We start from the raw sequence: 12,350 nt of genomic DNA, 5'->3' as shown, positions 1-12,350 counted from the left end.
GGATATCCGGGAACATTACGAGCGGAAGCTAGAAAGAGCCAATAACCTGTACATGGAGCTCAATGCGGTTATGTTGCAGCTGGAGCTGAAGGAGAAGGAGCTCCTCAGGTGAGAGGATTCAGCCAGACCGCCCTTAACCCCCCAGCTCCAGGCTTAAACCCCTCACCCACCCACCCAGCCCAGCACCCACCACCACCCCAACCCCAACCCCACACACACACCCATCCCCACCGCCACTAAACCCAATCCCAACCCCACACACACACCCATCCCCACCGCCACTAAACCCAATCCCAACCCCACACACACACCCATCCCCACCGCCACTAAACCCAATCCCAACCCCACACACACACCCATCCCCACCGCCACTAAACCCAATCCCAACCCCACACACACACCCATCCCCACCGCCACTAAACCCAATCCCAACCCCACACACACACCCATCCCCACCGCCACTAAACCCAATCCCAACCCCACACACACACCCATCCCCACCGCCACTAAACCCAATCCCAACCCCACACACACCCATCCCCACCGCCACTAAACCCAATCCCACCGCCACTAAACCCAATCCCAACCCCACACACACACCCATCCCCACCGCCACTAAACCCAATCCCAACCCCACACACACACCCATCCCCACCGCCACTAAACCCAATCCCAACCCCACACACACACCCATCCCCACCGCCACTAAACCCAATCCCAACCCCACACACACACCCATCCCCACCGCCACTAAACCCAATCCCAACCCCACACACACCCATCCCCACCGCCACTAAACCCAACCCAACCCCACACACACACCTATCCCCACCGCCACTAAACCCAATCCAACCACACACACACACCCATCCCCACCGCCACTAAACCCAATCCCAACCACCCGCCCCCACCCTGACCACCACCCCCACCCCCACTCCCACTCCCACCCCCACTCCCACACCCACCCACCCAGCCTTGCCCACTGGGCACCCCCACTAAACCCAACCCCCACACCCACCCTCACCCCCACCCCCACCCCCTCACCCACCCCAACCCCGCCCCCACCCCCACCGCCACTCCAACCCCCACCCCCTCACCCACCCACCCAGCCCACCCGCTGGGGACTCCTACTAAACCCAACCCCGCCTCCAACCCCACCCCTCACCCACCCCCAACCCGACCACCACCCCCACCCCCACCCCCACTCCCACTCCCACACCCACCCACCCAGCCTCGCCCGCTGGGCACCCCCACTAAACCCAACCCCCACCCCCACACCCACCCCCACCCACCTCTCACCCGCCCCGACTCCCACCCCCACCTCGACAACTACCCCCACTCCCACCCCCACTCCCACCCACCCACCCAGCCTCGCCCGCTGGGCACCCCCACCCACCTCTCACCCACCCCAACTCCCACCCCCACCCCCACCCCTCACCCACCCCCACTAAACGTGACCCCCACCCTCACCCACCTCCACCCCCACCCCCACCCCGACCCCCAACCCCCACTCCCGGCCCATCCCCCACCTCCTCCCGACCCCCCCGGCCCAACCCCCACTCCTCCCGACCCCCAGCCCATCCAGTTATGGAGGGCAGATTCCCCGAATCTCCCTGAAAGGGGGCCTTGGTGAACCAGACGGGGTTTATAGGGCCATCGATGATGCTGAGCGAGACCGGGATTCGAACCCTCTCTGCCCCCCTCCCTCCCCACCAGCAACCGTGCTGGGATTCGAACCCTCTCTCTCCCCCTCCCTCCCCCACCAGCAGCCGTGCTGGGATTCGAACCCTCTCTCTCCCCCTCCCTCCCCCACCAGCCACTCTCTTAAAGACCCAATTCCCTCGCTCCCTCCTTCAATGGGATTCCTCCTCCTCCTCTTCCTCTCTCTCTCTCTCTCCCCCCAGGCGGGAACAGGCACTGGACAAGTCGTACCCGGGGATATTCAAGCACCAGACCACCCGGCCGCTGGTCCACACCAACTCCGTCGAGAAGCTGCTGAAGAAACGCCACACGGCGCACACGCCCCCAGCGCACAGCAAGAGGTCAGAAACCCGGCAGGACCGCGAGGGTGGGAGGGATGGTGCTGAACTCCAAAAGGACACAGGCACCTTGTGGGGGGGGAGGGGAGGGGGAGGGGTGGGGGGAGGGGGAGGAGGGGAGGGGATTGGGTGTAGGAGCTGAGGGACCTGGGAGTATCTGTGCGTGAATCATTGAAGGTGTGAGGATGGGTGGAGAGAGGGTTAAGGAAGCAGACAGTGCCCTGGGCTTTATTCACAGGGGGCACAGGGCGCGAGAGCAGGGAGGCTATACTGAACTTGTATAGTCACTGGTTCAACCTCAGCTGGAGTATTGTGGCCAGTTCTGGGCTCCGCACTTTGGGAAGGATGTGGAGACATCGGAGAGGGTGCAGGAAAGATTCTCGAGAATGGTTCCAGGGATGAGGGACTTCAGTTATGGAGATAGATCGGAGAAGTGGGGACTGTTCTCCTTGGAGAAGAGAAGGTCGAGAGGGGATTTGATGGAGGAGTGTTCAAAATCACGAGGGGTCTGGGACAGAGTGGACAGGGAGAGACTGTTCCCACTGGGATCGAGAACCAGAGGGAGACAGGTTTAAGGCGATTGGTGGCAAAGAAGCAAAGGAGACTCAAGGAGAAACTTTCTCACACGGCGAGTGGTTAGGGTCTGGAATGCGCTGCCTGAGAGTGTGGGGGAGACAGGGTCAATCGAGGCGTTAGGGTCTGGAATGCGCTGCCTGAGAGTGTGGGGGAGACAGGGTCAATCGAGGCGTTAGGGTCTGGAATGCGCTGCCTGAGAGTGTGGGGGAGACAGGGTCAATCGAGGCGTTAGGATCTGGAATGCGCTGCCTGAGAGTGTGGGGGAGACAGGGTCAATCGAGGCGTTAGGGTCTGGAATGTGCTGCCTGAGAGTGTGGGGGAGACAGGGTCAATCGAGGCGTTAGGGTCTGGAATGCGCTGCCTGAGAGTGTGGGGGAGACAGGGTCAATCGAGGCGTTAGGGTCTGGAATGCGCTGCCTGAGAGTGGGTCAGGGGTTACAGCTGAAGGTCGAACAGCTGGTGGAGGGGGGGTCACTGGAGGGGGGTCACTGGGGGAGGGTTAACCCCCTCCCGCTCTCTCTCCCTCTCTAACTCACTCTCTCTCTCTCTCTCTCGCAGGCCGGATCTCCTCAGGTCGGAGGTCATCCTGCCCAAGTTGGACTCCGCGGTCACCCAGGTGGCCCTGTCCGGCTGCCAGAAGGGCTCGGGCCCGGCCGGGCGCTGCCGCCAGCGGGTCAAGTCCAGGTACCGGAAGGCCGCGGGCAAGGGGAGCCAGGGGGACCTGCTGGGCCTGGGCAAGGCCTCGGTCCTGCCGGAAGGCCTGTCCCCTGTCCACGGCCCGGCCTGCAAGGACCTGCTGACCCCCTGCTCCCAGAACCTGCGCTACTTCGGTCCGGCCGCGGTGCTGCGGGGCCACCCCCACGACCTCCTCCAGAAGAAACTCTCCTCCTCCAGCCCCGACCTCATCTGCACCACCCAGGCAGCCGAGAGCCACAGGCAAGAGGCCCAGCGGCCAGGCTCCCACCCCGGTGGCCAACACTGGGCCGGCCAGGAGGCAGCCGGGCCGGAGCTACCCCCGCAGGCCAGCGCCCCCTCCCCCGGCACCACCACCACCACCACCACCGCCCCCGCCACCAGCACCAGCACCGCCCCCCTCACCCCCTCCAGCAGCCCCGCCACGCCCGGGGAGCGCAGCCCCCGCCGACAGCCGACGGCACAGACGCCGGGATCGGCGGCCCGGGCGCCGGACGAGGGTCCTCGAAAACGCAGACAGAAGCCGCCCGAGGGCGCGGCCCAGGAGCAGCCGTCCGTCCCGAGCGGCAGAGCGACCGCGGCTCCCCGGAAACAGGTACGTCACCGGGAGACGTGGGGGGGCGGGTGGGCGGAGAGAGAGAGAGTGTCCTCTCTGCTCTCCCCCACTCCCTTCATTCTCTCTCTCTCCCTCCGCCACTCCCGCTCTCTCTCTCTCTCCGCCACTCCCGCTCTCTCTGTCTCCGCCACTCCCGCTCTCTCTCTCCGCCACTCCCGCTCTCTCTCTCCGCCACTCCCGCTCTCTCTCTCTCCGCCACTCCCGCTCTCTCTCTCTGTCTCCGCCACTCCCACTCTCTCCCTGTCTCCGCCACTCCCGCTCTCTCTCTCTCCGCCACTCCCGCTCTCTCTCTGTCTCCGCCACTCCCACTCTCTCTCTCTGTCTCCGCCACTCCCGCTCTCTCTCTCTCCGCCACTCCCGCTCTCTCTGTCTCCGCCACTCCCTCTCTCTCTGTCTCTGCCACTCCCGCTCTCTCTCTGTCTCCGCCACCCCCGTTCTCTCTCTGTCTCCGCCACTCCCGCTCTCTGTCTCCGCCACTCCCTCTCTCTCTCTCTCCGCCACTCCCGCTCTCTCTCTGTCTCCGCCACTCCCGCTCTCTCTCTCTCTCTCCGCCACTCCCGCTCTCTCTCTCTCCGCCACTCCCGCTCTCTCTCTCTCCGCCACTCCCGCTCTCTCTCTCTCTCCGCCACTCCCGCTCTCTCTCTCTCTCCGCCACTCCCGCTCTCTCTCTCTCCGCCACTCCCGCTCTCTCTCTCTCCGCCACTCCCGCTCTCTCTCTCTCTCTCTCCGCCACTCCCGCTCTCTCCGCCACTCCCGCTCTCTCTCTCTCCGCCACTCCCGCTCTCTCTCTCCGCCACTCCCGCTCTCTCTGTCTCCGCCACTCCCGCTCTCTCTCTGTCTCCGCCACTCCCGCTCTCTCTCTGTCTCCGCCACTCCCACTCTCTCTCTCTCCGCCACTCCCGCTCTCTCTGTCTCCGCCACTCCCGCTCTCTCTGTCTCCGCCACTCCCGCTCTCTCTGTCTCCGCCACTCCCGCTCTCTCTCTGTCTCTGCCACTCCCGCTCTCTCTCTCTCCGCCACTCCCGCTCTCTCTCTCTCCGCCACTCCCGCTCTCTCTCTCTCCGCCACTCCCGCTCTCTCTCTCTCCGCCACTCCCGCTCTCTCTCTCTCCGCCACTCCCGCTCTCTCTCTCTCTCTCCGCCACTCCCGCTCTCTCTCTCCGCCACTCCCGCTCTCTCTCTCTCCGCCACTCCCGCTCTCTCTCTCCGCCACTCCCGCTCTCTCTCCGCCACTCCCGCTCTCTCTCTCTCCGCCACCCCCGCTCTCTCTGTCTCCGCCACTCCTGCTCTCTCTGTCTCCGCCACCCCGCTCTCTCTGTCTCCGCCACCCCGCTCTCTCTCTGTTTCCGCCACCCCGCTCTCTCTCTGTCTCCGCCACCCCGCTCTCTCTCTGTCTCCGCCACCCCGCTCTCTCTCTGTCTCCGCCACCCCGCTCTCTCTCTGTCTCCGCCACCCCGCTCTCTCTCTGTTTCCGCCACTCCCGCTCTCTCTCTGTCTCCGCCACCCCGCTCTCTCTCTGTCTCCGCCACCCCGCTCTCTCTCTGTCTCCGCCACCCCGCTCTCTCTCTGTCTCCGCCACCCCGCTCTCTCTCTGTCTCCGCCACTCCCGCTCTCTCTCTGTCTCCGCCACTCCCGCTCTCTCTCTGTCTCCGCCACTCCCGCTCTCTCTCCCTCCACCAGCACGGTCTCTCTGTCTCCGCCACCTCGATCCGGAAGGGTGGGGAGACTGACACGATGCGGACGGGCGGGGAGACTGACCGATGCGGACGGGCGGGGAGACTGACCGATGCGGACGGGCGGGGAGACTGACACGATGCGGACGGGCGCGGGGACTGACCGATACGGACGGGCGGGGAGACTGACCGATGCGGACGGGCGGGGAGACTGACCGATACGGACGGGTTGGGGAGACTGACCGATGCGGACGGGCGGGGAGACTGACCGATGCGGACGGGCGGGGAGACTGACCGATGCGGACGGGCGGGGAGACTGACCGATGCGGACGGGCGGGGAGACTGACCGATGCGGACGGGCGGGGAGACTGACCGATACGGACGGGTTGGGGAGACTGACCGATGCGGACGGGCGGGGAGACTGACCGATACGGACGGGTTGGGGAGACTGACCGATGCGGACGGGCGGGGAGACTGACCGATGCGGACGGGAGACTGATCCCCGATCTGGACGGGAGACTGATCCCCGATCCGGACAGATGGTGCCGGAAGGGGTGAATTCTGCTGTGACATTTCCTGATGTTTAATTCCCACAGAAAAGAGGGATTTCCTCGGAGGAGGAGGAGGGGGAAGTGGACAGTGAGGTGGAGTTTCCCCGGAGACCCAGGTGAGAGTTTTGACCTGATCCACTTCGCGCTGACATCATCGCTTCCGGGTGAAATTCCCATTCCCACCCCCTCCCACCCTCGTTCAGACTCCCCCCTGTCCCACACGGACCCCGTCTCTCCGGGGTCTGGGTGTCTGTGAGGTGGGGCGGCGATGGGAGGGTCAGCGCTGAGGGAGAGCCGCACTGTCGGAGGGTCAGCGCCGAGGGAGCGCCGCACTGTCGGAGGGTCAGCGCCGAGGGAGAGCCGCACTGTCGGAGGGTCAGCGCTGAGGGAGAGCCGCACTGTCGGAGGGTCAGCGCTGAGGGAGAGCCGCACTGTCGGAGGGTCAGCGCTGAGGGAGCGCCGCACTGTCGGAGGGTCAGCGCTGAGGGAGCGCCGCACTGTCGGAGGGTCAGCGCTGAGGGAGCGCCGCACTGTCGGAGGGTCAGCGCTGAGGGAGCACCGCACTGTCGGAGGGTCAGCGCTGAGGGAGAGCCGCACTGTCGGAGGGTCAGCGCTGAGGGAGCGCCGCACTGTCGGAGGGTCAGTGCTGAGGGAGAGCCGCACTGTCGGAGGGTCAGTGCTGAGGGAGAGCCGCACTGTCGGAGGGTCAGCGCTGAGGGAGAGCCGCACTGTCGGAGATCAGTGCTGAGGGAGCGCCGCACTGTCGGAGGGTCAGCGCTGGCCGTGTGTAATTCGAGTGCGGGTCTGGCTGCCCTGAGGGGATGTGGCCGTGCGGATGCGCCGAGTTGCTGGAGGGCGTCGGGATAAACCCAGAGAATCTCCCTCTTTCCCCTCCAGGAGGAGTGATTGTTTCAGCACCTGTCAGTCTCTCTCCACCTTCAGCTCGGAGAACTTCTCGGTGTCCGACGGGGACGAGGGGAACACCAGCGACCTGTCCCACAGCTGCACGCCCGACGTGCTGAGCACCAACACGGACGAGCGGCTGGACGAGAGATCCGACGAGATCCTGTCCCAGAGCTCGGAGATCCCCGTCGACCTGCTCCTGCAGTCGGACGGCCTGTCGGAGAAGGAGGCGGCGCTACAGCAAGTCAGGAGCCAGGTCTCGGCGGGGAGGCTGTGTCCGCTGGACGTCCCATCGCAGGTGGGTGCGAAACGGGGACCCCAACCCAGCACCCCCCAGCCCCCAATCCGCGGCCCCCCGGGGAATTCCCTCTGGAGGTTTTAATGGTGGCAGCCCAGGAGGAGGCGCTGCTGCCCTTTCCCCGATAGCCCTGCGGACCCTCCCCCGCCTCGAGCAGATTCCCCTCCCCAAAGCCACGATGGGAAGCTACCGGGGTCCGAACCGCGGGGTGGGGGACGTGTGGAGACAGGGGGGGGTTTAAGATATTCACCTGCGCGGCCCCGGCTTAGCTCCGGGGCTCTGGGCCAAGTGCCGGGAACCGGGGACAAGCGCCGGGGAACCGGGGACGGGCGCCGGGGAACCGGGGACAAGCGCCGGGGAACCGGGGACGAGGGCCGGGCGTAGTCAGGAGCTCCTGGAGGAGGCGCTGCTGCCCTTTCCCCAATAGCCCTGCAGATTCCCCTCTCCAAAGCCACGATGGGAACCTACCGGGGTCCGAACCGCGGGGTGGGGGCTGGGTGGAGATAGGGGGGGGGTTTGAGACATTCGCCTGTGCGGCCCTGGCTTAGCTCCGGGACTCTGGGCCAAGCGCCGGGGAACCGGAACGAGCGCCGGGAACCGGGACGAGCGCCGGGGGAACTGGGGTCAAGCGCCGGGGAACCGGAACGAGCGCCGGGAACCGGAACGAGCGCCGGGAACCGGGACGAGCGCCGGGGGAACTGGGGTCAAGTGTAGCCAGGAGCTCCTGGCGGAGGTGACGGGCTGAATGGCCTCTCTCCCTCCCCCCGTCGCCGGGTTTTGCCGCCGATCCTGCTGACCTTGTATCCCTGTCTCTCCTCCCCTCCAGCAGAGCCCGCTTGCCTTGGAGGACTCAGACTTTGACGTTCCCGAGATGGATCAGAGCGTCTCCGTGGAGACGGGGAAGGCGCCGCGGAGTTCGTCGTCGTGGTGACCCAGCCCGACCCCCCCCAGGATTGTAAATATGGTTTTTCTCCCTCCCTCCCCGGCGACGACCCCCCCTCCCCCACTTCTCTCTCTCTCTCTCCCGACGGACGGTAAAACTCATCGCCGCCCTCCCGATGCGGATCGGAGACTGGACAGGAGGAACCTCCCCATCGTGCCCCCCACCCTCCAGTGTACCGGGGGGCATTCGCCTGCTCCGGGGGCGGGCACACGCAGGTGGGGCACTTTCCTGCTGCTTCTGTTCAAAGAGACCACGACTGTCAACACTTCCCGGTGCTACAGGAAAACTCCGCACGGACACACCGACAGCGCCAGGGCCGGTCCGGCCGTGTCACCCAGGCCCCCGTGGACAGTGAGGAGGGGGCTGGTTCGGACAGGAGGAGACTCCACCCCCCTGCCGGACAGGAGCAGCTTCGCCGCGGGTGCCGGACCCACCGACCGAGCCCTTCTCTCCGACCCGGCGCCCACCGGCGATACCTCCGCGCACCGGGATCCTCGCCGCACCGGGATCCTCGCCGCACAGGGAACCTCGCCGCACCGGGATCCTCGCCGCACCGGGATCCGGGAACCTTCCCGCACCGGGAACCTCGCCGCACCGGGAACCTCGCCGCACCGGGATCCTCGCCGCACCGGGATCCTCGCCGCACCGGGATCCTCGCCGCACCGGGATCCGGGAACCTTCCCGCACCGGGAACCTCGCCGTACTCGGACACACCATCCAATCACTCGGTCTGTGACCGCTGGGTCCCCACAATAAACTTCACCCTTTTAGAAAAACAATCCAACCGGCTCATGTGTGAATTGAGGCCTCCAGCTCCGGGCCGGGGGGGGGGGGAGGGAGGAGGGGAAGGGACGAGGGAGGGAGGGGACTGGGATGTGTGGAGGGTGGTGGCGAAGGGAGGCAGCGGTGAGTGGGTGGAGGGTGAAGGAGGAATGACGTGGGAAGAGGGGAGGAAGAGGGAGGGGGAATATATCGGCCGTTCCTTCACTGTCGCCGGGTCACAATCCTGGAACTCCCTCCCTAACAGCGCTGTGGGTGTACCTACACCACACGGACAAAATCCTGGAACTCCCTCCCTAACAGCGCTGTGGGTGTACCTACACCACACGGGACAAAATCCTGGAACTCCCTCCCTAACAGCGCTGTGGGTGTACCTACACCACACGGGACAAAATCCTGGAACTCCCTCCCTAACAGCGCCGTGGGTGTACCTACACCACACGGGGACTGCAGCGGCTCACCCCCCACCTTCTCAAGGGGCAATTAGGGATGGGCAATAAATGCTGGGCCCAGCCCAGAGACACCCACATCCCTGTGAATAAGAAAAAAGTAACCCTCCCCCATCCAACCCTGCCCTGTCTCCTCACCCCACCCCCTTCCCCACCACCTCTCCTCCCCCACCCATTCCCTCCCTCACTACCTCTCCTCCCCCACCACCTCCCTCCACCCATCCCCTTCCTCACCACCTCTCCTCCCCCTCCCCCACCCATTCCCATCACCTCCCTCAACCCATTTCCATCTCCTCCCCCCACCCATTCCCCACCACCTCTCCTCCCCACCCCCCATTCCCTACCCCCACCCCTCCCTCAACCCAGCTCCTCCCCCCACCCCCAATTCCCTCTCCAGCTCCTCCCCCCTCCGCTCCCTGTTGAAGAAAGTTCCGGAGACTCCCGAGCGTCCAGTTCTGCTGTGCTTTTTTTTTTTATTTAGAAAAAATCCAACATGACAGAGTTTTTGACAGACATTCGGGAGAGAGAGAGAGAGAGAGAGGAGAACAAATCCATTTCACTCAAATTACAATCTCTTGACAATGGTTCTGTTGTTTGTTGTTTGTTTTTTTTTAACCTTTTAAACATTTTGTTCAAATTAAGGAACAGAAAAAAAAAATCCAACCAAAGGAAATAAACGGCGGGGGGTAAGTGTGGGGTCGGGGTTGGGGTTGGTGTGGCTGTGGGTGGGTGGGTGGGGAGGTTGGTTTGGGTGGGTGGGTGGGTTGGGTGGGTGGGTTGGGAGGAGAAACAGTCGTATAAATTTAAAGCCCCCAGACAGACAGAAGGGTCTTGGAAACTGCAGAATGGATAAGGAATTTATTGACTGCTGCATTGGGCCGGCAGACAGGCTGTAATTTACAAACTGGAGCAGTGCAGGAGTAAATTTTACTGGCTGCCCATTCCCGAGGCTTCAGAAGATAACCTAGAATGTAGAGAATTAAGGAGAACTTTGTCTGAACAGTGTGTATATAATGCAGCAAAGCAGCCATGCTATTGAGTTTTACTACAACATGTGTTACACACCGTCATCATACATACTAGAAAAATATACAACAGCGTCAACAGGGAAAGGTTCAATCTCAGCACTGAGCAGCGGGAGGGGGGTGGGGGTGGGGGGGAGAGGGAGAGAGAGAGAGAGAGAGAGGCCCAGCCTGCATTGTCGGAGCCTTGCCAGGAGCAGGGAGAGGCCCTTCCTCTCTCCCTCCTCCCCCACCACGAGGTTACCCTGGCAAGGCGGGTTCTGCACCCAGGCGCAGGTTGGTGTCCACTGGGACACGACGCAGGGGTAGGGGGGTGGGGGTAGGGAGGAGGTGTGGGGTGGGGGGGTTCAGTTCCTCCCTGAATGACCAGCCAGGGTCACGCTCACACACACAGGGTGGGGAGGAGGGACCCTGGCACTAAACTGGAAGATCGAAAACAGGAGACTGGGCTGGATGGGTGAGGGTGGGAATGGGAGCGGGAACGGGAGCGGGTACAGGAATGGGAACGGGAATGGGAATGGGAGTGGGAGTGGGAACGGGAACGGGAGTGGGAGCGGGAGCGGGAACGGGAGCGGGTACAGGAATGGGAACGGGAATGGGAATAGGAGTGGGAACGGGAACGGGAGCGGGAACGGGAATGGGAGTGGGAGCGGGAGTAGTGCTGGGGGGGAAGGGTGTTTGGAAACTGAGGTAAGAGGTCCTGTCGCTGACGGACAGACAGATTGATTCTGTTCACTGTCAGACTGTGCAAGACAGATCCAGCTCCCGATCCCCCCCCCAACCTCTCCAGATCTCACTCAGGCCTCAAGTTAAAAGTTCACCCCCCTGCCCGTCACCGTGACCAAGCTCCCAGTTTGGACTGTGAACCAACTGAAATCCCCCTCATTCCCGGAGCTGCAGGAAGAGGCTGCTCACAAATTGTTCCCACAAACCCTCCTAACACAGGTCAGTCAGCAGAGCGTACCCCCAGAGGGGACTGGGTATTACTGTGACCCCCAGAGGAGACTGGGTATCACTGTGACCCCCAGCACTGGGAGTGTAAAATCTTTACATTCCGGTTTACTCAGGGGCTAAGTCACTCCACAGGCCAGTGAAGTCCATTGGGGGGGGGGAGAGAGAGGGCAATCCTGGGGTAGCTGTTGACCGACAGTCCGTATCTCCGACCAGGGGAGACAGGCTGCCCTGTGCCCGCTCGCCCAGACGTTAATCTGTTTAACAAACCAGGAACCCGTCACCAGGAACCCGAAGAGGCATCTTCCAAATAAAACCAGTTAAAACGCTCAGCTCAAAACTACCCACAGCAGGACAGGGTCTTCCCACCCAAAAAACCCGGGAATAGAGGGAGGGAGAGAGAGAGAGGGAGGGAGAGAGAGAGAGGGAGGGAGAGAGAGAGAGGGAGGGAGGGAGAGAGGGAGGGAGAGAGGAGCAGGGAGGGAGAGAGAGAGAGAGAGAGAGAGAGGGAGGGAGAGAGAGGGAGGGAGAGAGAGGGAGGGAGGGAGAGAAAATGGAGGGAAGAGGTGGGCGAGGGAGGGATGGAAGAGGTGGATGAGGAGGGAGGGAAGAGGTGGATGAGGGAGGGAGGGAAGAGGTGGATGAGGGAGGGAGGGAAGAGGTGGGTGAGGGAGGGAGGGAAGAGGTGGATGAAGGAGGGAGGGAAGAGGTGGATGAAGGAGGGAGGGAAGAGGTGGATGAGGGAGGGAGGGAAGAGGTGGATGAGGGAGGGAGGGAAGAGGTGGGTGAGGGAGGGAGGGAAGAGGTGGATGAAGGAGGGAGGGAAGAGGTGGATGAGGGAGGGAGGAAAGAGGTGGA

General features: G+C 63.7%; 1 protein-coding gene across 1 annotated transcript; it reads left to right on the top strand.

Annotated features, from left to right (window-relative positions):
- Window positions 1–6: 6 nt before the first annotated feature.
- Window positions 7–9,061, top strand: LOC144677773 (mitogen-activated protein kinase kinase kinase 13-like). Its single transcript, XM_078537794.1, has 7 exons — window positions 7–108; window positions 1,905–2,042; window positions 3,174–3,617; window positions 3,723–3,903; window positions 6,192–6,262; window positions 7,044–7,347; window positions 8,177–9,061. The coding sequence occupies exons 1-7, from the start codon at window positions 53–55 to the stop codon at window positions 8,276–8,278; spliced, it is 1,296 nt and encodes a 431-aa protein (XP_078393920.1). The 5' UTR covers window positions 7–52; the 3' UTR covers window positions 8,279–9,061.
- The last annotated feature ends 3,289 nt before the right edge of the window (window positions 9,062–12,350 follow it).

Source organism: Cetorhinus maximus, unplaced genomic scaffold (assembly GCF_964194155.1).
Source record: "Cetorhinus maximus unplaced genomic scaffold, sCetMax3.hap1.1 HAP1_SCAFFOLD_3028, whole genome shotgun sequence".
Taxonomy (NCBI): domain Eukaryota; kingdom Metazoa; phylum Chordata; class Chondrichthyes; order Lamniformes; family Cetorhinidae; genus Cetorhinus; species Cetorhinus maximus.
Note: the sequence above shows the minus strand (reverse complement) of the source record. Positions and strands in the feature narration are given on the sequence as shown.